General features: G+C 47.6%; 1 protein-coding gene across 3 annotated transcripts in view; it reads left to right on the top strand.

Annotated features, from left to right (window-relative positions):
- TSNARE1 (t-SNARE domain containing 1) overlaps positions 1-27,071 on the top strand; it is a 1,291,163-nt gene that overhangs the window by 961,088 nt on the left and 303,004 nt on the right. For all 3 annotated transcript variants that reach the window (XM_086966282.1, XM_086966284.1, XM_086966281.1), the window contains one exon: positions 1,281-1,445. In XM_086966282.1, coding sequence (XP_086822408.1) covers positions 1,281-1,445 — 165 coding nt within the window. The remainder of the gene's footprint in view (positions 1-1,280; positions 1,446-27,071) is intronic.

The raw sequence follows: 27,071 nt of genomic DNA, 5'->3' as shown, positions 1-27,071 counted from the left end.
ACTGCACTCCATGCCACTGCACTCTACACCACTCTATTTCCCTTTACTAAGAATCAATGCACTCTATCCCACTGCACTCTATGCCACTCTACTCTATGCCACTCTACTCTTCGCCTCTGTACTTTACGCCACTTCACTGTAGGCCATTCTACTCTACGATACTTCACTTTATGACGCTCTACTTCATGTAACCTCCACTCTACAACACTACTCCACTCCACTACGCAACTCTATCTGACACTTTACTCCACTCTGTTCTATGACATGCCACTGTAGTCTACTTTGCGTTACTCCACTCTGCGCCTCGCCACTCTGCTTCGCGCCGCTCCACTCTGCTTTGCGCCGCTCCACTCTACTTTGCGCCGCTCCACTCTGCTTTGCGCCGCTCCACTCTGCTTTGCGCCGCTCCACTCTGCTTTGCGCCGCTCCACTCTGCTTTGCGCCGCTCCACTCTGCTTTGCGCCGCTCCACTCTGCTCTGCGCCGCTCCACTCTGCTTTGCGCCACATCACTCTACTTGATGCTCCTCCACTCTACGGTACGCTACTTGACTCTACAACACTGCTCCACTCTATGCCATTCCACTCTCCTACACTACTCCACGATAATCTACTTTACAGCTAGTTTGGTGTGCAACATTGCTAAAATGTATTGGCAAAGCCAATAGCTCTTGCATAGGCGAGACCTAATGGCTTTGCCAGTTCTGGTTTATCATGATTCGCCTTACTAAAATATGGGAATAATCAGCAAAGTTGCATCTGGTCCATATGTCAGTCTCATAAAGACTGTTCGTTTTTTTTATTGAGTTCATGAAATCAGCATGACAGCCACTTCAGTGATTTTTCTATTTTTAGTAATAAAAAAACTGCCAGCCACTCACATGAAGCTTGCATTGTGGGCTCCGTCTTTATTAGTTGTCTACTCAGTCTCAAGACTCCCAACCTTTTATGTGCAAAGGCCAAATACTAAAAAATCGAATGACCCCACATGCAGACACGCTTCATGCTTCTGTTGCCTTGCTCTTCTTTGCTGCCTCTTCTCTGCCCTTTCTTTTGCACTCAGTAAATACCTTCATTAAAACCATTAAAGACTTGAGTATAGTATCTGGGCATGAAGTCTTTCAATGTGTGCTGCGTTCGCTGTGTGTTGGCGCATTGGCACATGTCTTCTTCAAATTTCCGATTGCTCCTTGTTATCCTCCTCCAGGTGCGATTGATGGTGTAGTCAGTTGTTGTGTGCAATATAATTGCCAAGACCAATCCATATTTCTTGGTTCCACAGAGTCCCCGGACTCCCTTCTCTGATCTGGCCGACGATGAGAAGATCTTCAATGGGGGTGACGGGACCTGGCAGGCGCAGAACCAGGAGCAGGCCTTGCTGGCCGAGATCACAGAGGGGGACCTGGAGGTGATTCGCCAGCGAGAGGAAGCCCTGCAGCAGATCGAGGTAATCTGCTGGCCTAAGGTCATCAGTCCTTTAATACAGATGAGAGGGCCAGAGCAGGCCAATGCACCACTCATAAAGCAACCAGACTGAACTGGCAGACAGTATTCATGTGAAGATCATTTTATTGGCATCACTCTTTCAAAGAGCCCCACAGCACAGCCGCATCCTACAGTATGGCTGATCATCTTACAAAAGAGTATATGTGTATAGAAAACCAATGAAATGTACCAAAACATACACAGTAAACATGTAATTATGGTTCTAGCTCAAAGGGTAAGACCGCTGAAATTTGCCAGTTAACACCGAACTGCTGAGACTTTTCCTTCCTTCAGTGCTGAGAAAATGTTTTAATGTTTGGGGCTCTTCTTTCTTAAACCAATAGAACGTTTTTTCCATCAAAGACACCCAGGCCAAATTTGGGCGGGGGTGGCTAAAGTTTATTGTACAAGACATCATGTTTGTGTTTTCCTAAACATGGCATTAACAAGAGGTTCCGCCAAAATAATAAGGGGAGACATCAATTTTTCTCTTCAAAATTAACCCATTTTGGTGGTGGGTAGCAGGTGAATTTGGGCCCCGACTCTGTCGCTACCTAACAAAATCTACTTACGCCAGAATTTTTTGAAAACTACACACCCAAGGCAGTCCAGAGTGGTTTGACCTATTTAATAATGTCATATATGAGCAGAAGTTACACAGCCAAATGTTCATATATATATCGCTTTGTATGTAGGAACATAGTAGAGTTGAGGTTCGTAATAAGAAAGCAACAATTCATAACAGGTAAACGTAACATTCATGCGTAGGTTCTTTTCATAATTAATATCATGCAGTGTGTCTGAGTGGCATCTTCGGTTCTGTAGGAGATATGTGATTGGGGTAACAGTCATTGTTTAGGGGCCTGTTGGGCTGGGGACATCCCAGTCATTTCCGCTTGGGCAGCATCTATCTGTATTCCTGTGATCATTTGACTCGGGATCTGAGTGGGATGTGCTCTAGGCCCCGTAGTGGTATGAATATTCATAAAACTCTGGGTGACCCCTGCACACATCCGAGAGTGGCCTTCTGCTGGAGCCACATGCTTCTTTCCTCAGGAGATCTTCCTCGGCTCTGGCCCAGTATTCTACCTCCATAACCATCTTGTATAGAGCCCACCCCATGGTGGCGTGATCCTGCTATGTTTTCTGGCCCAGAATACTCTGCAAAACTCAAACTTTGGCTAAAATCACACTTTGTCCTCAAACTTCTTTAAAGGAAAGTTAGAAATCTGTGAGGATCCACAAACTCCCCCCTCTGCCCATCCCCACCCCCATTCCGTGATGGACACTCATCTCGGAAATTAGCATTTAGTGAGTACGACTTGATGTGAGGAAGGTAACACAGCTACCTTGGCTTTGATTCCACATAATGCTCACAAGAGCAGTGTACAAGGTGATAAGTAGTGGTGTCAAGTGGTGGTGACTATCCAGGATTAATGGAGAGCCAAGGCCTAGGAGCACCAGAATCACCAGAAAATAAAATTGTTTTAATATTCATTTTTTGTTTGTATCCATAGGAGAGCAGTGCTCAATGTGCTTTCTTTGCCAGCAGCATCCAGCATTACAGCCTCCCCCCTCACTGCCAGCTCTGTCAGTATTGTCTCGATCAGTATCACTAGCCATCCTTTGGAGCCATCCTCTGGGGCTCAACTTGTTTTTTTCATCTGATGAATTTTATATTATGGAGAGGGTCACTTTGGAATAGAATCCAGAACTGCAGTGCTGCAGGTCACTGTTTTAAGAGAATAAGGCTGGACCCTGGCCAGGGCATCAGTAGTCAACTCTAGTGTGGCCTTCCAAACGCCAGTCCAATGCTCCAGTAAAGCCAGTGCTGTCATTCTGCTAGGACTGAAAGCATCAGCTTCAGTTGGAAGGGCTCAGCATTTTAGGAATAAAATGGAGATGGCAAGAGGGCATTTGCCTGCGTAGTAAGATTTCATAAAATGTGTCCCTAGCAGTAGGACTTTGACAATCTAGTCTTGCAGGCGGAGGAGCCCGAATGGAACTATTCTACAATGTCCTCCCCCATTTAATGTCTTCAACATTTAGTCTCGAGTGTTAATTCAGTCCAGTTCTTTGTTTTGCTGGTAGTTTAAGGTGATGCAACAGCCCGCTTATTGGCTGAGAAAGTTGAAACCAGGAATGGTTTAGAGGGCAAGCGGGCTCAGAGCCTTGCGCCTGCCCTGGCTCTAAACACCGTGACCAGCTTCTTTCTCAAGAGGGATGAGACCAGGGCTAGCAGCTCCCGGGTGCCATAGACGGTTTTTGTATTTTTCCTAATGAAAAAAGAGCTTGAGGAAGAAGGTAAAAGGAGATGCTGACAGCAACTTCTTAAAGTACACCTGCTTATGTCACAGCAGAGCGACTCATTGATTATGCAGCAGAGCACAACACTCTGAAAATCAATGCAGAGTGGCGGCCTGCTGCTTTGGAACATGTTGCCAAGGTGCAGAGCATCCTCCTCTGCTTCTGTGTGGGGGAGAGTTGTCAACATTCACTTTATCTAATTGCTCGACTTTTTACTTGTTGACGTGTTCAACCCGCTGCCACCAAATCTCTGCCCTCTAATGTTAAGTTTTCCAAACCCTTCCTTTGTCCACCAAATCTCCATGGAGCTCAAAGAAATGAACTCGTTTAGTCAGATGTTTGTAAATGGTGCAGTGGTACAACAAGTCTTGCTTTCCTCGATGCGCCCGAGGTGTCCTGGTTTGCAGGATAGCGCTGATCTGCTTCTTGCTCTTTCCCACTACTCCCTTCATCTCAGAACATAACATAGTCTGTCCTTTTCTAAAATGATTTAATTGGGTATTATAGCCCTCTTGCAAGGGCAATAATGGTTGTTAATGACCTTGAACCCAAGTTATAGACCCGAGCAGTTGGCTGCACTACATTTATCACAGTCTGGATTCTATCAAGGTAACAGTGGGACAGCTCACGGTGTTAGCATAATCTTGCTGAGAATTTATCCAGGCATCCACCACTATGTGACACGTATGATGTGACATGTGTAACATGTATGAGGGGGAAAGAAAGTATGACCTTTAAAAAACATAACTACATTTCTGATGGAAGAGAGAGGTTTCAAAGCAGGTTCCAATGGCGAGATTTCAAACTGGATTTACCATCGTGGTGCTGTGTTGAAAAAGCTGGTAGTGGGGAGATGTGGAAGCCTTCCCTGATAACGCCTTGCAGTGGTGATTTGATTCCATTGGAGGCGGTGCCCCGTCTTCTAGGCTTCTACCTCTGGAAGGTAGTGAGGATAGTTAGTTCGCTCGCCCACATAGGCAGACCTCAGCCCAATGTCAAGTAGATGGGAATGATAACAGACCTGACATGTGGATATGTCTACAAAGAGAGGTGGGAGCTATTTATTGAGGAGGAGCGTCAACCATGGGAGGCCTGTGGCATCCAATCAGACTGAGATGGCTGAAGGGGAGTTGAAGGGCAGAAGTGACGGTACAGACTGGGGGCCTGCCAATAACATTGCTTGACACCACAGGCACATAGGCTGACCTTGCTAGAAGGTTGAAGCCCCCTGTGTCAGATGTACCAGGCAGAGGCATGAGAAGGTTCTTCTATCTGCAGCTTCTGAAGCTTTACTTATTGCACCAAGATGGGTGCTTTCTGTCCCGTGTCTGGGTCTGATTGGTAGGTGTCTAGCGGTTGATGTTTCCCGTATGTGCTTGGACAGCTTCCTTTTTACAAGCAGTGGAAAATAAGGTTTTGGGGTTTGCAGGTCTTTTTTCCACTAAAGGCTGTTTGAAGTTCATTTTATCTGATGATTTGTTAGAATTCGGTCGTCTGGATTTCGCCCTTTAATGCTGTACATGCATGAGCTGAAGGGAATCCTTTTACATCTGTGCCTGGAGCTGTACTTGCACTGAGAGCTGTGCAAAGATGCTACCAAAGTATTGATGCATCCAGGAGAAGGAGCGCTCGCGTTTGCAGGAAGCATTTTGCTGGATGCTACATTCAGCACGTGGTTGAGTACCTGGGTTGCCTGGATCACATGTATGTGCCCATGCTTGTTGTCGCTCAGAGAGGTGCTCCAGGAGCTGCATGAAGGGCGCTGGTGGAGTAGCAAAATTCAGTGCTGGAGAAGGGATATCAAATGTGGGCTTATTCGTGTGCCACACGGAAGCCACGAGCTTCAGGAAAAGGATATTGACAAACTTTGTAATCTGCCCTTTCCATTGAGGTGATGTGGCCATAAAATGCTATACGAGGTTCACAATCCAAGATGAAATAGTCTTTTCCTGTGACGTCAGTTCCAATTTGAAGCATATTTAAGGAGGCATTTCCAAGTGATTGATGCGTCACAACATATGCAGTCCTTTATATTTCAGCGCTTTCTTTGCCATCTTCAACTATTTTTTTCTTAGACGTTTGCTTCCAGGTACTGGAACTATTTCTTTTACTTGTGCTTGTCTCTTTCTTCTTCTCTGTCACAGGTAGTTAGGTGCACTGCCTTCAGTATTCATCGTCATCTTCAGTCAAGACCTACAGCATTTTCTAAGAAGTCTTTTTTCCCTCTTGGTGTTTTTACTCTTCCTGACAGGGATCCTTTTACGGAGGCACTTGAATAGTACTACTCAGTGTGGCACCATGACCTCTGGGAGGAGGAGGCTGTTGCTCAAGGAAAGAACAAGGGGGCTCAACAAACCTTCTCAGCCTCTGAATCTTGACAGGGCCCTTTCCCACACATTCCCTATTTCATTGAGGCTTGAGCATCACTGGACTTCCAAAGTGTGTGATAGAGTAACCCATAAGTCACATAATATTTTAAGATCAGAACACTTTGGTAAACGTTTAGAGAGGAACCCCTTCAAGTTTTTTTTTTAAGCATTCAGGACTCGAATATCTTTATTTTGAGTTTTTTTCCGACTTGGGAGGCTAGGTGGAGACAATGTTGAACTGTAGCAGGATGTGGTCAGGTCACACCATCTGGTGGATTGCATCTAGCTCAACTGGACATCCCTAATACATAACGAAATCAAGAGCAGGATGCTTGGTGTGGGTAGCCCAGGTGCCAGATTGTCTAACTGGAATTGATAACAGCCCTGATACACCGTCAATTCAAGGCGAATGTTAAGTCCCCAAACAAAAGAATGGATAAGTGGTGTGTACTCTGTTGAGTCGCCATCACTAAGGAGTCTTCATTGAAGCGGTGTTCTTTTAAATTTTTTTATTTGGAGAACAAAACAGACCCTTGGATTGATACTTATACCTTCAAATTCCTTACCTCATGAATCTCCTCAGGGGTTAGACTGGATCCTGAAAAGTTGACAGAGCTCTCCTACTTTAATAGGGTGCACCCTGGCGCCACCTCGATACCAGTGCGCGACCAGATATTCCACCACAGCCTTATGTAGTGCCACCCTGGAGCTCTGACTTCAGTTCCATTTTTTTAAGTGCCCTTCGATGTAGATCCATAGGTGCTCTATATTCCACAAACACATTTCAAATATTGGACTTTCTTCCATTGCTTTAGGGACAGTGGCACCCAAGAAAATGTCTGGTTGCTGGGTGTTGTTCCTGCCACTTCTTAAGGCTCACACAATGTTTGTTCCTTGGGTATGGACTACTCGTCCCCGCCCTCTGGCCCATTGCCAACCGCTTCTGTTTGCCTTCTTTATCTGTTAAGGACCAGACAAGCCCATTTTAGTCATCTGGAGACTCCAAAGGGTATCTGCTTCGCCTCTTAAAATTCTACAACTGGGTTAAGGAGATCAAAGGACTCAACTTAATCTTAAAGTATTTCCAGATAACTGGTGTGATCTTGGGCTCAGTAGATATATTCACCAACTTCAGCCTCAAAATCCTCTTTGGAGCAGTGGCCTATCTTGGTGGACATGAGCCCAAAGTTAATGCCTGGCTCTGTACTGAGTCCACTTACTGTTATTGCACCTTCACTACCAACCTTTTAGCTCCTGATGCTGACCCCACTGAGATGGCGTCTTTCTCCCCGTCTTTACTGTCTGCTACACCCTTCACTGGCTCCCTCTGGTTCGTCTTCGGGCTCCAAAGCAACAGTGGATCTTTCAGCTGTTCCTCTACCAACGGCCTGTTCCATTTTGCCACTGGATTTAAGCTAGCCTGGCTGATGAGGGGTGTTACCCCCAAACCAGTCCCAGGATGCTTGTTTCTGATCCAGGGAGGACCTGGATTGGCAGTTCAGGCTGGACTGTTCCCATGAGGCACAGGCTCAAGATTGATTTGCATATAGGTCCAAACTGGGGTGGTGACGTGAGCTAAAGAACTATGATGGATTCAACCCAGATCTGTGACTGGGGATGAGTGTCTGAAAAGTTTTGGCACTCCATCCAACATCTCCTTGTGTCAAGGATCTGTTCCACTGCATAGATTACCTCACCTAAGAATCCAAATGCTACTTCATTGACACTTATGTTGCTACTGAAGACCTTGCCCTCTGATTTGACGTCTGTGCCAATACAGACACAATTCGGATCTGTTTTTTTGGGCAGGGGTGGGGGGATATGGACCACTTCTTTTGAGCTTTCCATTAATCTTGCTCAGGCCTCACGTGAGGAATTTATTGTTCAGAAGGTCAAAGATGAAACAGGCTTGCTCTGTTCGAATTTCGGCGGTGGAGAGGTTTCTCTGTTGGAGTTTCATATTCCAAATGATTTCACTCCTTCTGATACAGTTAGAGGTTAAGCCCATCCATTTTGACAGAGATTATGGAGGCTTGTTGTTCAATGTTGGAACCCTTATTACCCCTTATTGAGAAGTTAGAATCCATTATGTCTGTTTGGAGTATACAGATTTCTGTGTATGGCTGCCCAATGTGAGTTCGCTCATCTCCACCGACCATTCACAGGTGACATGATATTTTAGCCGCCTTATTTGTCTCTAGTGAGCCTTGGTCTACCGTTTCCTGGATTTCTAGGTTTGGGTGTTCCCCTTTCTGTGCTCCTGACAGGGAGTTTTTTCTAGATAGATTTGTTAGACAAGAAACCGCGTCCTGGGTGAGTCTGACTCGTCTCTCTTGTAATGCCGCATAGATAGGAGTATGTTAATCCCATTCTCTTGTGGAGTGGCATAGCTGGCGATTATTCTTTTGCTGAAGTGTGTTTTGGTATGGTAAGGTCCTTCTTAGATCCAATGGCCAGATCTCTGGCCTCCTTAAGTAGTTCTGTGCATCCATGTTTGATTAGGCTCCTTGGGCATCCACAGTGATGTTCAGGCAAATGATTGTTCTCATCTCTGACAAACAGGCTTCCCTTGGCATAGATGAGACTACTAGCAGATTCATCACTGCCCAATCTTTATGGGTAGCATCTTCTGAGAGCATGCCCTTTAGCCGACATGGTAGGCTCGGAAGCTTTATGGGGTTGTGGCCTTACTGTCATCGCCAGCTCTAATGGTCTTCTTATCAGATGTTACCTCATACCACATGACTGCAGGGGGCGCATGGTGACTTCAAAGGGCACTTAGATCAGAAAATACAGTTTTCATCTTTGCCATCTCCAGTTTCTCTTGTTAGGTCATATTAAAAGCCATCTTGAAGAGCTGCTGCCTAGATGGAGGCAGCAATCTTTTGACACTCTGTTGTTCGGATGAGTAGGCCTTTAAATCTGCACAGGGAGTTTTAGCCCTGCTTCGGAGACCCATTTGTTGGGTTGCCTTTCTGCCAGCCTTCTCTCGGTGTTATTCAGGCCTGTAAGCACCTGAGATTACTTTATTCTTCAAAGAAGTCTCTTTTCTTTAGTGGAGTCTTTAGTGCTCCCTGACTGGGATATTCCTTTATATTTGAGTACATTTGGTCTTACTTCCTTGGTATGTAATGGTTTTGCAGTTCTACTTTGAGTGCTAGCTCCACTTATGGTTTTTCTGTGTAGTTCTTTTACGCCGACAGTTGTTGGTTTACGAATGCCTTTCCTGATGGTTAGGATCTCTAAGTAATGCTGTGATGATGATGATGATGATAGTTACTTAGGAACTGTGGGGTTTCGATCTCCAGGGCTCTCTTTCAGATTATTGGATTGTTTTTGTTGTTGAATGAGAGTGTATGTCTCGGTTTTAGGTTTGTTTTCCTAGTCATAAGGGGATTTCTGCTTAGGGCTGCTTCCTTTTGGAGAATATGTGCTTTCTATAGGTTGCAGAAGACCTGGCTTCACTACCGCATCTTTGAAGGTAGGGATTTAGAGCTTCTTTGGTAGGTGCTCTGGGTACTTTTAACCGAACTGTAGTAAGCTTGAGTGTTCCAATACTTTCAAGACTGACTGTAGTGTTTGTCTATTCAACAATGTTGCCTATGGTTCTATTAGTACTTATTGGAAGTTTTTCTTAAGGGCAGGTATTTCTTCCTCATTTGGTGTTCAAGCTCTTTTCCACACCTAGGTGTTGGCCATGTTCATGTTGCAGAAAGACATTCTGAAAAGTAACACGCAAATCTACCTCTTTTTTTCATCGTCATCTTCTTCTGCTCTTTCGTCGTCAAGGATTTACCAGTGTTTGGAAGGTTAGCTCTATCTGACTGGTGTGGTTACTCGTATTACTTGTCAAGGTAACGGTGGTGATGATGTAAGATATTTTGATACCATTTTTCCGTGAGGTTCGTCATAGTGGTGCTGATTATGTTCTATTAGATTTCTCCTTTTGGATGCCAAAGTGGAGGTGTTTAACACCAGTGCTTCACAAATCTTTTAGAAACAAGTCCCAATTTTTGAAGACCCATCTAGCTTTAATAGACATCAGGCAGGGGCGAATTTTTCATGTAAGAACAGCAAATATTTGCAAACATCAGGATCTTGACCATGCTCTTCTATATCGGAGTGACCAATATATTGATCTGCCCATAACATTGGCAGATGGTGAACTGCACTGGAGTCTGAAGTTGGAACCATTTTCAGAGTGGAGTGCTAGTTAGTGGCATTATTTCACTACAGTCTCAAGGTTTCTGAAAGATCTTGGTGTTGATACTAGTGTTTTTTTAATCAAATTTGAGAGACCCCTTCTGCGGCAGAGTATGGTGTAATGCCTCATGTCCTTTTTTGTTTTAAAACACCTATGATTCATTTTGGATATTTATATATATTTTAATGTGTTTCTATTTCATGACTGTGCATGCTTTGTGTACATTAGAAATAGTGACTGCAGCATGCCTGCTATCAAGTTTTCCCTTGAGGCATTTTAATGGCTTATGGTGTGTTGTTGAACAAACCTAGAGTACAAATGATCTTCGAAAGGTTGACTTTAGAGGGAAACTTGAGATAAGAATTTTGTGCAGTCAAGTTGTTTTTAGAAGGTGGTGGGCAATGTTCCTTTAAATAGACACTCTACACACTAGGACTCTATGGTCCAGTAGAAGACTATAGTCGAAACGCGTCAGCCATTACTGCATATATGTATCATAAAAAATAAATATTGTTCACAGTAACTTGAATGCCATGCTGCTTCTCTCCTTGGCCTGGACTTCACTTAAGGATGGTGGGTGTGTGGGTGGGATTGGGGGGGAGGGGGGTGCGCGCGCACATACACTCACACACTCTCTCCGACTGATTTAATTGCATTACAGTCCAGTGATTTATGATTCATATCCAATTGTACAAGGGCAAGGCACCACAGCTTTGGACAATGGTTCTTAATCTACAGAAATGTCAATTGGCATCCTTAAGTTTCGTATCATGGGTGCATGTGGTAATAACCCATTTTTGTCTAATTTGCACATCATTTATAATTTTTTTACTTTATTTAATACTCCAATTATGATTTTGAATAGATCATGTGGCATATAGACCTGCCTTAAGGCATCCCCGAAATCCATGAGAGTATTATATTGTCATTACTTACCTGCACACAATAATGACTGACGCATGGAGAGGCCTGTAGGTATCATTGATTCGTGAGCCAGCAAAGCCATCTCTGAGTTTCACCCATCCAAAGTCTATGAATTGAGTGCGGTTAAAACTTATTTGCAGTGGTTATTAATGACAGAAACTGTGGCATGAGGTGCTTTGTAAATAAAATGTTACTACATAAGAAATTTTATATTTTGCAGAAACCTTGGGAGCCTTAAACGTTTGTATTTATTTGTTATTGAAAGCATCTTCACAAGAAATTTGGGAGATTGACAAGTGGTACATAAACACACCGAAGAACACATAAACAAAGATTGTGTGGGCAGGTTGATGGAAAAAATAGGTAGCAGCAAAAGACACAAATATAAAGCGGTCGAGACTGTTTTACGTGCTATCGCCTCAGCAACCAAACTCATCGCCTGAACTCTTAAAGTAGCAGAACTTCTCGACCTTTGAGCTCGGATCAGATGTTGTATCTGTTCAGCTTTTTGGTTGGGATCTATCCAGGACACAAGTCAGTTGTTTCCTTCGTGCCAATGTCTGGTGGACTGCTTGCCATGCTAAGCCCAGACACAGTCCTGCTTAATAAGTGCAACGAACTAGCTGTCTTTACGCCAAAGTGACCATTTTGTGTGTTTCACTGACTGAGGGCATCATTTAGAGTATAGCGATATAACACTCTGTTAAAATGTGACAGATATTCCGTCCAGTGTATTACAAGTGCCAAAAGCTATAAAGCACTTGTAATATGGCGGACAGGGCATCATCCACATTTGTGACTGATTATCTCGTCTGAAAAACTCTAAATAAGGTCTCAAGTCTTTTATAAAATAAAACAATTTTGATATTTAGTTTATTTATTCCTAAAGTATTTTAAGACTTCCACCTAAATTTGAAAAGAAATCTTTCTCCTTTCACAGCCTAGGGGACCCAGTTTGGGTGGATGATTTGGATGTCACTTCCACTCCAAAATGTTAGAGATAAACCTTTCACATCATCAGTTAATCTTTTTGCTGTAATAAGGTGGATATTTTCATAGTATGAGGTAAATGAAACAAACCTTGCCTTGTGTATCGAGTCTTGTATCCCAAGCAGCTAGAAGATTTGACGAATTTGGATCTTCAGAGATTGTGTTCGCTCCTCCCGCGCCAAGGCAACATGGCTGACATTCATAGATGTGTTTCCCTCTCAGAAATGAGTGTGGAGTCTTCCTGCAGATGTGAGAGCAGTGGTGGAGACCCATGACCTCAGGACAACTGGCAGGGCACCATTTGTCAATTGGATGTTTGGTAATAATAAGCTCTATTTTCCCTGGGTTGAGTTATAGAAAATTTGCAGCAGCCCAATACTGTTCTGTGGTTTGAGCATTGAGAGTGAAGTTTTTAGCAGATGAAAAACTGGAGTCGGAGGTTTGAGAGGTTGTAAGCTGAAACATCAGCTGGATATCATCTATCTTCTTAGCATGTGTTTCTGGCAAATCAAACCACTGAAGAAAATATCACCTTACATTGCCACCAACCTATACCCCACAACACGTCTTGTTGATGTTAATGCAGTTGTGCCTCAACTATGGCAATTCTAGCTACCTGGGCTTTTGGAAAAAACACACAAGAAACCTTCAGCTGGTTCTGAGCTCTTGGGCCTCAGTTTTTGGTAGTAATCCCAAAAGTTAGAACACTGAATTTGGTAACTGGGCCTTTTTGTGGCTGAAGTGAGAAATTTGAATAACCTTTGTTCAATTTCTTCATTATCAATCTTTTGGGAGAAATGGAGAACATTTATTTTTAGACCAGCTTACTTTGGTTTTAATTAAATTAGGTATAATTTGTTGTCCTTTACAGCAGCAAGAAACCTTGATGAGAATAGGCTATATAAATAAGGAAAAACATAACATAAGGCGGTCGGGAGTCAATGTATTTTTGCACACTTAGATGTGTGCCTGGATGCTGAAGGGAGGGGCCAAGCCAAGGAACACCTTCAGCTCACCATGACCCTTTCTGCATAACTAGAGTTTTACCATGATGCCTAGAAGTCACACCTCATACTTATACAGAGGTTGCCCTTTGGTGCCAGTGCTAGACATGACGTGTGTGTTCATTGTTTTCTCCTGCTCAGCGGATTGCATTCATTCAACATTTGATTCTTATGTTTCTGGCCCGACACCAGTTCCAGTTCTTCAATTCTTATGTCTGTTAAGCCTGAAGGCCTAATCCATCATATTATTGCTGCACATCAGGTTTTGAATAAGGACACCACAGTGTTGCTCAATGAAACTGTGGCTTCAGCATCAGAAGAGTACCTTGGATCGGGTGCAAATTTGTACCTCTAGCCTTCCTGATCTGCAGTGTTGGGTGTGCCCCTCCAAAGTTTTGTTGGAACTTCCACTAAGCTAATTGCTGTCGCAGGCTAACAAGGTTACGGGTGCCTCCGTGGGCTGTGGGGCTCATCTGGTGAGATTATGGTGATGGGTCTGCGTTGTGCTTCGGAACAGTGTCTGAACATAAATGTGCTCCAACTTCAGGCAGCGCAGTATTCAACAAAGTCTTCTTCCTTTCCATCTTGGGTAACATCATTCAGATCTTTCGGACAACACCACTACAACCCATTATTTCAGCAGACAAGGTGGTCTGGGGTCTTGGGTCCACTGTTAGGAGGCAATACGGCTGTAGCAGTGAGCTTCACTTCAGGGCTTTTCCCCAGCTGTGCCCTCTCTTGGCATGTGCCTTTAGCATGAGGGCAGATGTCCTGATTAGTGTCTTAGTAGCGGACTGCAAGTGAGGTCCTCACTAGAGATTAAGAACATGATCTTCAGATTGGTGTGTCCATGTGTTGATGTCTTCTCGACTGGCCTGAACAAGAATTGTCCTTCTTTTTTGCGCCATACACTTAACCCTCAATGGTTCCATGGGGGATGCCTTCAGGTACAATTGATCTCAGGGTCTACTTACACATTCTCAACAATCCTGTTTCTGTCAAGTGTCCTAGAGAAGGTGAAGGAGGATCTAGCACACTGATTAACCCAAAGTGGTGATGGAGGATTTTCTATGACGGTCTATTCTTGCTCAACCTTTCAATTCCCTCTTCCACTCCCACACAGGCCTGACCTACTTTCGCAGCATGGTAGCTGAGTCATCCAAACATGTTCTCTAAAGTTGTAACTGCGCGTTTGGAGATCGGGTGAGTTCAGCTTGAGACCTTTTATTTGTCTACAAAAGTGGTGCACGTTATATTGGCTTGCCAAGAAACAGCATGAAATCAGTCAGTAACATTGTTCAATGTTACCACTTGGAAGGTTTGGATCCTTCTTTTCTCTGCCTTTCTGATCTTCTACTCTTTGTACTATCTCTCGCCCAACAGAGCTTGGCAGTCACTAATGTAAAGGCTATGTGGCTGCCCAGTCATCCTTTATTTTCCTCCCACACCATTCATTGTCCCTCACTTGGGTTAGAATTTGTTCTGACATTCCTTATGATTTCTGCATTTTAGCCAATGCTTAGTTTTTCTATTAATGTTGTCAACTGTTTTCTAGGTGTCATTACCTTAAGCCTGTCGGATTGGCTAACTGCAGGCCTTCTCGGTATACATGTCTTTCATGGTGTTGTACCCAGATAAACTGGTGTTTTACACCCGCCCTCCTTTTCTGCCAAAAGTTGAATCTGCCTTTCACATGGACCATTCCATCCGTCTTCTATCATTCTTCCCTTCTGCCCATCCCACCAATTAGGAGGAGAAAGCATTGACTTGTAACCCAGTCGTGCTATGTCCTATTATATTGACAGGCTAGATTGGATGATTTACTGAAGCCAGTGACTTCAAAGTGTTAACCGAGGGCGCAGTCTCACATTCTATCACCCTTTGCATTGTGATCTGCTATGCTCTGGCCAATAAACACCGTCTAGCTGACATCTGTGCTCACTTCACAAGGGCCATGGCAGCTTCTACTGCTCTTGCCTGATGCATTTTAGTGGTTGCCATTTGCTAGGCGGCAACATGGTCAGCCTTACATATTTTTGCTAAGCAGTCTTGCAGCCATGGCTGTTTTGCATGACTTCCTTTTTTAACTAGCACTACTCAATTCTAGGTCCTGGACTTTTTGCTTTGGGGCCCATTCACAAGGGGTGGAATCTGCAGGACGAAGTATATTTCAAAAGAAAAAGGTACTCCCCTTGTGAAATATTGCTGGCACATGCTGTGTATTGAAGTAAATCAAAAAAAGACTAGCTTGAAAGGGAGGGGTTTTGTTACCAGAAATTATTAATTTTGGTATAAGGACTCCAGTATGTTTTGTCAGGAGTTAGTTGCACCTTGTGAGTGTGCTCATGAAGCCCTCACCCACCAACCTAGTTGGTGGCATGCTTCATAATCGGGCCCACCCAGTGACACCTAACGTGTCCCGGGTGTGCTTTGACGCCTGATTGCAGCGGAGCAGGTATGTCGCTGAGTGTGCGGTGAAGACTGTTATGATAAATGAGATTAAAACGGCTTGGCCGTGGTCCCAGTACCCGAAGGTGAACTAGACTTTAATACCTGGGCCACCGTCAGCGGTTAAAAATAAGGCTGTGGGATGTTAGAGGCGGGTTACGACCTCCTACATCCTTTGTTGGTCAACATGTTTCAACATGTTTCAGCCAGTGCCTTATGAGTATTCTGGCTTTCTTCAGGACGAATTAAAAGGGGATGTGTGTGTGATTAAAACTAGTGGATGTGTATTTACAGACTATGTGTTTTACACGCCCTAAAGTGTTTTTCTATGTGTGAGAGGGGGATTCCCTTCTCAAAAACACGCTAGTTTAAGCAGATTCCTGCTTCAAGGTTTGTGAAGTGGCGAGGGTTGGCCAGAATTACTGGGCAGAGCCTGCATTGGACCTGTAGTGCCTCCTTCGCAGAACCGGTCGCTGTGTATTCCCATAGGTTTCTCTGTGTGCTTCCTCCCCTGATGATTGATGCCCAAGATAAACGGCATTGTGTACTCTTTTTTTTTAACTTTATTTTTCCAGTTTTTGCAACATACAACAGTCAAATCCCCCCTCACCCCACATAGGCATCAATTAACTCCGCATTGCACAGATCGATATACTCATTATGGCACTCCCTCGATTAAGACCAGAACCGTGAGGAAGGACTTCCATGCGACAGAGCAGTGTATTCATCAGCACATTACAAAACACGTGAGGAATTCAGGCCGGGTCCATTAGCATGCACCCCACAATCAATCACTCATAAGTCTGCCTCACCTTCCCCCTCTAGGTCCGATTCCGACCGGGAGAATAACTCGCCGCTGGTCCCCTCTGAGTCAGAGAGGGACTCCATGCCAAAACCTGCCATATACATTGTACGCCATGCCAACAGGTCCTCTTGCAATTTGTCATCTTTTCTGATGTGTTGCATGTGCGTTTCCTCTGAGAGTACTCACTCACGTACATCTTTGAGCCAAGTCTCCACCTCAGTGGCCCTTTCTCCCATCCACGTAATAGCCACCCTGCACCTTGCCAGTACCAGCATCAACTGCAACAACCTGTACGGAAGTTTCCTTTTTCTGGGCTTGGGTACGAATCCCAGCATGCAGTGCAAGGGGGACAATTCAATTTGGAGACCGGTAGTAGCCGCTATGCGTCTCACGACCCCCACCCAGAAGCTCCCCACCTGCGAACACTCCCAGGCCATATGGAAAAAGCCCGCCCCCCCCTCCGTGTCACATCTGGGGCAGTTATCCCGCCTGTCTGTCAAATAACGGCTCATAGTTATCGGGGTAAGATAGGTGCGATGAAGGAAACTGTAATGAATGAGCTTGAAGCGGGCATTGCAGGACACTCGCTTCGTCAAGGCCCCTATACGCTTCCACCGTTCCTGGTCCAGGGGCATACCCAGGTCCTCCTCCCAGGCCGCCCATGACGGTGGATCCGGGGGGGGGGGCTGAATCACGTTTCATTGCCGCGTACAATAAAGTAACCAATTTACGTCCCCTGCCACAGGACATTATGATATGAAGCGTGTGGGTCGTTTGGGGTGTCTCCGGACACTGCGGCCACACCGATCGCACAATGGCACGCAGGCCCTGGTATTGAAGAAATTGCCCACCGCCGAGACCAAAAGATTCCTCCGCTTGTTCGTGAGGAAGCTCTCCGAGGGGTATAAGTCCGCAAGCAGCTCACAGCCCCCTGCCCTCCATTCACGGAAGGACATATGGTTCTCCACTTCCACCATAGGGGCCAAAATCCAAATTGGCAGTTCCCTGTGAAACAGAGCCGAACGCAGTACCCGTTCCACAAACCGCTGCCACGCGCTAGCCACGTGCCGTACCACATATGGAAGGTCCGCCAGAACCCCCGACCCCCGCATCAATGCCAGCTGAAGCTCCTGCGTTGTGGCGCATCCTGCTAATAGTTGCGTCTCCCATCCCTCAATGCCTGCAAACCATCTGGCTGCCGGGGGGAGCTGTGCTGCGTAATAGTAGAGATCGAATCGCGGGGCCTCCAATCCCCCCTCCTCAAAGGAGCGCACAACGGTGCTAAGGGCCACTCTGCTGCGCCGTCCCGCCCACAAAAGGTAAGTAAGCAGGGTGTTAAGGGTTCTAAAGACCCTCGGGGGGAGGGGGCACAACGAGTTCTGGAGAGTATATAGCATTCGTGGGAGCATCACCATTTTTGCGATGGCCAATTGCCCCATTAACGAGAGTGGCAACGTGTTCCAAAAAGTCTTAGACTTGCGCAGCGATGTAAGCACTCTATCCATATTGCAAACCAGGGATTGCTCCTCCGATGGGGTTACTTGAATGCCCAAGTAACGAAAACTGGTACGTTCCCATCTCAACCCCAAATCCGACAGGTCCTCCGTCTGTACAGAATCAAAGCCAGAGAGCGGGAAAATCAGGGATTTACTGCGATTGATCCGCAGTCCCTACGCCTCTCCAAAAGAATCCAGGAGTTGTAGTAGCCGCGGGAGGGCCTCACTAGGAGTTGACAGATAAAACAATGCGTCATCTGCATAGAGCGACAAGACATTACAGGTGTCTCCCACCTTGATACCCCACTGCCTCAGCTCCGTTCGGATCCGGACCGCGAACGGCTCTATAGCCAGAGCAAAAAGCAGCGGCGAGAGGGGGCACCCCTGTCGTGTTCCCCGTCCCAGCCGCCATTCTTCTGATCTCGCACCTCCCAGGCGCACTCAGGCACAGCAGGAATTATACAAGAGCACAACCCAACGAACAAAGTTGGGTCCGAAGCCCATCTTCCGGAGTACCTCCTGCATATAGCCCCAGTCGACCGTGTCGAAGGCCTTGGCCAGGTCTATGGAGACCAACACCGTCTGCTCCTCTCTGCCGCTCACCTCGTGCTGTATGAGGTTGAGCCTTCCCAAGTTCATCGCTGTATTCCGACCAGGAATAAAACCGCACTGATCCTGGTGCACTAAGTGCTCCATGAGAGGCGCCAGGCGGGTAGCCAACAGCTTGGTCAGTATTTTGATGTCTGTGTTGATCATAGTAATGAGGCGGTATGAGGAAGGGTCGTGTTTGTCCACCCCTGGCTTAAGTATCATGCAGATGTCTCCCTGATCCATGCTCCACGAGAGAGCCCCACTCTCAAAGGCATCAAGGTAGACCTGGAGCAGGAGCGGAGCCAATCTATCCCGGAACTCGTAATAGAACTCCGTGGGGAAGCCATCGCTCCCTGGCGATTTGGCACGCAGCAAGCGGGCCAACGCCCCCTGTATCTCAAGTAAGGACAGGGCCGAGTCCAGGTCCTCATGGCCCGAGTCCGAAAGGGTCGGAATGGGCAGCTCCTGCAAATAGGGGAGGTAGGAGTTGACAGAGACGGCTGGGGCCGCCTGGTACACTTGCTGCAAATGTGACGGGAGAACCCCAGGAAGTGCCCGCTCGGAGTAAACCAACGTACCCGTCTGGTCACGAAGGGCGACAATTTGCTCGGGTGTCTGTTCTCGGTTCAGGATCCAAGCCAGAAGCCTCCCCGACTTATCGCCTCCTCGATAAAGACGCTGCCGATACTGGCCCAGGGTGTACTTATCCAACCTATCAAGAACATGGTGCAACCGGGTCCGAGCCGCCTGCTCCTCCCGCTTTTGTGGATCACTGGGATCGACCACGAGTTGGGCCTGCAGGAGAGCGTCCTCCTCCCTCTGAAGGTCGCGGAGAAGCTGCTTCCGGATGCCATATGTAAGCCCCATACAGGCGCCGCGTACCACTGCCTTAAGGGCCTCCCACCTGGTGGCCAGACACACAGATCCCCCTCCCCAATTGATATCAATATAGTCAGCAAGTGCCTTATCCACATGCGCCCTGCCCACCTGATCACGAAGGATATCCGCTGGGAACCTCCAGTTGTGAGGTCTAACCGCCCTTGACCCCCACCGAACCACACAGGACACTGGAGAATGGTCAGATAGGTACTGTGCCTTGTGCGTTACGGCAACCGACAGGCCTGGCCATCAAAATCCTGTCCAATCGACTATACGTGTTATGCGTGGGCGAGAAACAGGTATACAGCCTCTGATTCGGGTGCGTTAGGCGCCAAATATCTACCGCCCCCACGTCCATTACCTCGCGAAGCCGCGCGGTCATATGGGGCTTAGTTCCCTCCCGGGGGGTGACCTGTCTAGTACCGGATCAAGGATGCAATTAAAGTCCCCAAACCAAATCATAGGGGTCTCCAGGTCATGTGTGAAAGTGCCTTGCACATCCCCGAAAAAAGTTGGGTCGTCAGTGTTAGGCGCATAGGAATTCATTATGACTAAATCCCTGCCATCCAGCTTGGCCCCGAGAAGCAGGTACCGACCCTGAACGTCCGCCTTCATATATTTTTTTTTTTTTTTTTTGGTGTAAGATGTTTATTTGCACTCATCACATAAGAAAATACGTTACATGTGATTCGCCTACAACCATTCCTGGCCGGCTGCAATTTTGTGTGCCCGAACGGGCTCGCTTGGTCATGTACACGGCCCATCAGCCGACATCCAAAGGACCGGCGGCGTCTTACAGTGTAATCACAGTACCAGTATCAAGTGCCATATTCGCTCGTAAACATGTCAGGGTTCTTACTTTTTTGGTAACATTTTCTCCCAAAGGTAACTGAATTCAACCATCCACTAACTTAACTCAGAAGTGTCCCTTAGCAACGAATTATCTGTGTCACAGCATCCTCCCCCCCGATCCATACCATGGTTCTAGCGTACAGCAGTCAATCACCCTCCACGTACCTTTTCTAGTCGTTTTCATTTACCTCCTCTGCGGCCCCGTGCTCCACCATGTCGAAAGTACTCCCAATAGTCCTTGGGCCTTGACCTAATCGGTAGCTCCTCCTCATAGGTAGTCAGAGTATCGTGGCAGTACGCCATATCTTCCAACCAGCTTTTAACCACCGGACCTCTTCTACTGTTCCAGTGTAGGGACACCCTCCTCTTGGCCAGTAACAGCGCTACCGCGCAGAACTTACGCCTCCTCGCTCTCAACTGTGGTTCAACACCCAAGAGGCAAAGTTTAGCATCACATAGCAAGGAAGAGCCCAACATTTCATTTAACGTTTGCACCACTTGTTCCCAATAGCCCGCCACCTTGCGACAATGCCAAGCTAGATGCATGAAATCCGCCCCATCCTGTTTACACCTGTTGCACTGTGAGTCCCCCTTCAACCCATATTTGTACAGTCTCTGAGGCGTATAGTACACCTGATGCAGATATTTGTAATGAATGATTCTCAAATTTCCATTTGGTGTCAGCATGTCGGTTAGCATGCACGCAGAAGCCCACTCCTCTTCAGTGAGGGGTGTCACCAAGCCCTCACTCCACCTGTTTCTAGCTTTGTCAGTGCTTCCCCCTATCGCGCCCTGCAAGCTTGTGTATAATTTAGACACCAGGTGAGATGCCGTGAGTGTAGTGAGTAGGAGCTGCAGCGGTGCTAGCGGCGTCGGTTCCTCCGGGTGTGCTGGGTAATGTTCCTTAAGTGCCCTCTGTAGCCTATAGTAATTAAAGCTGAATAGGATGGACGGGTTACTGATGTATTGCATTTTGTCTAACGTTTGGAAGACCCCATTTAGATACAGGTCACCCATTTTATCTATGCCTGCCCACTTCAGCAGATTCATACCTACCTTTTCTTGTGTAACCGAGATATGCGGGTGATGTGCCAGTGGAAGTGCTGGTGCATACAGCGGCAGAGCGTTAGCTGCCCTACCCATCAGTCTCCAGGCCTCCGTGGTAGTGTCCACAGTGGTGATGTCACGTTCATGTAGTCTGGGGCGCTTGTGTAGTAGTATGTTTGCTAGTGGTATCGGGTCCGTGTCCCCTGCCTCCACCGCCACGTGTGTCAAGAAGGGTACTTCGTGGTGCCAGTAATGCGCGAATTGCGCCTGAGCGCACAAGTAGTATAGATAGAAGTCCGGTACCTTGAAGCCCCCCTTAGCATATGGGAGTGTCATAGTGTGCAACTCCATTCTCGCTTGCTTCCCAGCCCAGAGCAAACTAATCACCAATGTGTTTATATTGCGGAACACTGCCGCCGCCGGCTTAATTGGGATGTTATTAAATAGGTACAGGAACTTGGGCAGGAGCACCATTTTTACAATGGCAGTCCGGTCTGCCAGGGATAAGGGGAGTTTATTCCATCGTTTAATGTTATCCTCCAAGGCCGCTATGACTCGCCCATAGTTAGTGCGTATGATTACTTCCGGGTCCCTGTGAAACCACACCCCTAAGTATTTCGTAGGTTCTTCTTGCCACTCGAGTGGGTAGTCTAGGGGTATAGGGCGTGTACTGTCCGTCAGTGCTAGGATGAGAGATTTGTCCCAGTCGATTTGTAGTCCGGAGTGGCTCCCGAACTTGATGTACTCCCGCATCAGCGGATTTAGGTTTTGTGCCGGGTCCTTGACATATAGCACCATGTCGTCAGCATATAGTGATATGTGTATGGGGCGTGATGGCATCTGTATGGCCGAGTAGTGATGGTGTTGAATGATTTTACAGGCCAGCGGCTCCAGGACTAATGCAAAGAGCATCGGCGAGAGCGGGCAGCCCTGCCTAGTGCCTCTGCATATCTGTATAGGCTCCGAAATGTGTCTATTTATTCTGATGCGTGCCGACAGGTTGGTATATAACATGGAGATCCACCCAAGGAACATCAGGGGAAACCCCATGCGCACCAGAACCGCTTGAATGAAGGACCATCCTATGGTGTTGAACGCCTTGGCAGCATCAAGTAACACTGCCACTGCCTTCGTGTCGGGAGATAAGTAGTGCGCCAGGGCAAACAGGGTGCGTGTGTTATGTGTGGTGGCTCTGTCAGGTATAAATCCAGATTGGTCTGGCCTGATTAAGAGGGGCATAAGTGGTTTTAGCCTGTCTGCCAGTAGACTAGCGATTATTTTCGTGTCTACATTTAATAGGGACAGGGGGCGATACGAGTCACATTTATCTTCTTCCTTACCCGGCTTTAAGAGCGCAATGAGTAAGGCTTCTCGCATGGAGTCTGGCAGGGTCTGGGCCTCGTGTGCTGCCCCGTAGAGCCTCACCAAGTGAGGCGCGAGCAGATCTGCATATTCTTTGTAGAATTCTGTCACGTACCCATCTGGCCCCAGCGCTTTGTTGTTCGGCAATCGCTTGATAGTATCAGTAACCTCCTCCACCGTGACAGGCCTCGCTAAGTATGCCCTGTGGCCATCTGACAGCCAGGCTAATTCCACATCTTCCATATAAGCTAGCAAGTCGTCCCGTGTGGGCGAGGGGCGTGCTGCGTACAGGGCGCCGTAATGTGTCATGAATTCCTTTGTAATCCCTTTAACGTCGTTCACCTTTTCCCCGGTGGCCCTACAGATGGCTGTTATGTTTTGAGGGGCCCTCCCCAAGCATATCTTGTCTGCCAGCGCCTTGCCTGGTCTGCCTCCTTCCCCTGTCGCCCGTTTAGTGACATATTTGAGTTCGTCAGAGGCGAACTGTCTGTGTTCAGTCAGAAGTGTCTGTATGTCTCCCAGCACCTTAGTGTCCCCTGTGTGTGTGTATATTTGCTTCAGCCCCTGTATGGCCTCTTCGCGTGTGCGTAGTTGTTGCCGGATATCCTTCAATATACCTGAGGACGTACTTATGCATACCCCCCTGATCGTGGCCTTAAACTCTTACCACAGAAGACATGGGTCGTCCGTTGTCGGGCCGTTTATTTCGAAGTAGTCTACGATGGCTGTGTGTATAGAGGTGACATACAGTGGGTCTTTTAAGGCAGCCGCGTTGAAACGCCAAGTGAAGGGCGGCGGCTCATACTGCGGGACCGCAAGTTTTAGCAAAACTGGGTTGTGATCTGACAGTGTCCTGGGCAGATGTGAAATGTGTTTAACCCGTCATTATCTCCCGTGTACCCAACCAATAGTCCAGTCGCGCCCAGCTATTGTTCGCAGCATTAATGTGAGTCGCAGCTGTGGCCCCCGGGTTACCATCCCTCCATATGTCAGTCAGTTGGAGGTCTTCCATCGCGTCACCCAGCATGTGCCTTGCATTGACATGTTGTTCCGTAGTATGTGCAGCTCGGTCTAACTGGTCTTGCAGTGTTACATTAAAATCACCCCCCCCCCCCACAGCACGTGGTCTACATGTCTGTCTGTGATTGTCTGCCACAGTTTTCTGTAAAACCCCGGGTCATCTACATTGGGGCCATAGGTGTTCAGCAACAGGACCCTCTGCCCCCTGACCCTTCCCTCTACCATAACACTTCTTCCCTCCGTGTCTCTGCTTACGCTCGTGATTGCAAAGTGTGTCCCCTTACGTATTAGGATACTGACCCCTCTGGAGTAGGTCGAGTAGTTCGAGCTTGTAACCGATTTCGCCCATCTATTACCCAATGTAGGTGTGTGTGTGGTGGCCTGGTGTGTTTCTTGTAAAAACACTATATCCACATGCATCCTGTCAAAGTAAGCAAACATCTGCCTGATCTTCTTCGGGTTGCCTAGCCCTCTAACATTCCACGTGAGAAGGGCTAATGTATTAACTCTCGACATTGTCACTTGTACTCATCAGGATATACCGCATGAGGTGTAACCGCATTTTACGGTTCCGTGGAGACACTGAACATTGGAGTGTATGGTGCGTGATCCACATCAAATCGGTGGAATTGAAATAACAACCCGCATGGTTATGTATGGCCATGGAGGTCGCCATGCTTCTCAGACACAGAGTTTGTGATTCGGACAACCCCGGTTCCCCCTCTTCCCCCCCACCCACTTTAGCACCCGAACACTGCCAAAGCCATCCCTTAACAATCAGTACCCTCTGTCGAAAACTTAGTGTGGGGCGCACCCGCTTGGGGGTGTCGCCAGGTTCACACATCTCCATCCACGTAGTGGACGTGGACAGACGCCTATTTCGGCTTCAATGTCGTGTGTAAGATATTTCACCCTTCTCCCTCCATCTGCCACCAAAAAGGAAGAGTATGACATCGATTAACCCCAAACAACACAATTCGACACATCCCAGTTTCCCATGACAGTAGAAGTTCAAGGTAGTGTCTTCAATAAGGACCGGCCCGAGGGCCTTCCAGTGTTCGCACCCCCGGTACATATTTGACTGTCTGGGGGGCAAGTTAGCCTCCCGATCATGGTGTCCCTCTGTACGCCCTCCGGAGACCACCTGCCCCCCAAATACTCACTGCGAGGATGCCCATCCTAGGCTCTACCGCTGAGATGTCCAGTCCGCTCAGCATGTCTTCGTAGTCCCATAGTTTCTGGCAGAGCGCCTCGGGGTAGGCCAACTTTTGCTAGCCACAGCATCATGGGGCCCAGTGGAGTCCCTTAGCTGCTCCGGGGGCATCGAGGTATCATGGCCGCACCACTCGTCATTCCACATCGCTCGTCGGTTCCGCTCTGTCCTGCGCCTTTCGTCGCTTCCCTTGCTGTTTGAGAAAGTCATGCGCCGCCTGTACCGTCGGCAAAATGACCGGTTTGCCCATGTTCGTGATCTTGAGTTTTGCAGGGTACAGCATGGCGTACTCGAGACCCAGGTCCCGTAGTTTCTTCTTCACCGGCGCAAATTCTTTCCGCGCCAGTTGTACCGCCATGGTATGATCGGGGTAGAATTCCAGAGCATTCCCCTGATGAGTGATTTTGCCCATGTCTCTGGCGAGCCGAAGGACCGTGTCTCTGTCCCTGTAGTTAAGTGTACGTGCTATGATCATTCTTGGGGCAGCCCCCGGTTTCGGTACAGGCGCCAGTGAGCGATGAGCCCTTTCGATCAGAAACACCGAGGATAGTTTGTTGGCGCCAAATATGTCTTTCAGGAGTGTTTCGACATAAGTTTCCATCTTCCCTGTGTTGGTGGATTCCGGCAAGCCCGAAATTCGGAGGTTGTTCCTCCTGGACCTAGCTTCCTGGTCCTCCACCTTAGCGCGAAGGATCTCCACTGTTTTCTCCAGACCTCCGCACACCTTCGACGTGGTTTTATGCTCGTCTTCCACTTTAGAAATCCTCTGTTCTGCCTCCACGATCCGCTCGTCGTGTTTCTCTATTTTGGCCGCCATATTGTCCACCCTCTGCATCACATGGTCTAGTTTTCCGTTCATTTCCTGCAAACTCTGCTGGATTGCGCGGAGCACTGACTCCATGGCCGACCCTTCCGTCATGTCTCCGTCGCCGTCAACTTCAGGGGTGGTCGTCACATTTTTGGGCTGTTTCCTCGTTTCAAAGGGGAGCTTGGACTGTTGTTTCTCCGGCTTCCCCATGATCCCCTGTGACAGAGGCGAGGTGTGCCCAGTCGTTTTCGGGCTGCTGGCTGCCTGCGTACTGTGCCTCGCTGGTGTCTGAGCCCCCCACCTCGGGGTACGTCTGCTCATCGACGTTGGTGGCGGCCAGGAGCGTTTTTGATGTTGCTATCTATCTGATGGCTATCTAATGGCAGAATCCTTAGCGGAGACACGCAGTGTTGCGCTATATTGCCGGGTGCGGGCTGGCAGTGGAGTGCTTTGCAAGTCTTTACTGCATCAGGGGAATCGCCACGTGCTTCAGTGACATTAGCGCACAACGCACCTTCCCTGAGCGCTTAGAGCTGTTGGCGCGCTATTCAGGGGGGCAGCGGTTCGTTTCCCAAGTCAAGTCAAGTCAGAGAATTTATATAGCGCACTACATACCCAGAGGGTCCCAAGGCGCTTAGAGAGGGGAGGGAGATTACTTGTCAAATATCCACGTTTTAAGCTGCTTTCTGAATGCTAGGTGGTTCTGGGTAAGGCGAAGGTAAGCGGGGAGTGAGTTCCATGTTTTAGCAGCCAGGTATGAGAAGGATCTGCCGCCCATGGTGGTCTTGTTGATGCGAGGTACAGTGGCGAGGGCTTGGCTGGAAGAGCGTAGTTGGCGGGAGGGGGTGTAGAAGGACAGTCGTGAGTTGAGGCATTCTGGTCCGATGTCGCAGAGTGATTTGTGTGCGTGGGTTAGCAGTCGGAAAGTGATCCTCTTATTGACGGGTAGCCAGTGGAGGTCTTTAAGGTGACCGGAGATGTGTTCGTTGCGTGGGATGTCTAATATGATCCTGGCTGAGGCGTTTTGGATTCGTTGGAGTTTCTTCTGGAGTTTGGCGGTAATGCCTGCGTAGAGGGTGTTTCCGTAGTCTAGTCGGCTCGTGACCAGAGCATGGGTGACTGTTTTCCTTGTTTCGGTGGGGATCCAGCGAAATGTTTTTCTCAGCATGCGAAGAATGTTGAAGCAGGAAGAGGATACGGCGCTGACTTGTCTATTCATTGAGAGTGAAGAGTCCAGTATGATGCCTAAGTTCCGTGCGTGGTCTGTCG

Source organism: Lissotriton vulgaris, chromosome 4_1, assembly GCF_964263255.1.
Source record: "Lissotriton vulgaris chromosome 4_1, aLisVul1.2, whole genome shotgun sequence".
Classification (NCBI taxonomy): domain Eukaryota; kingdom Metazoa; phylum Chordata; class Amphibia; order Caudata; family Salamandridae; genus Lissotriton; species Lissotriton vulgaris.
This window is presented reverse-complemented; position numbering and strand designations above follow the sequence as displayed.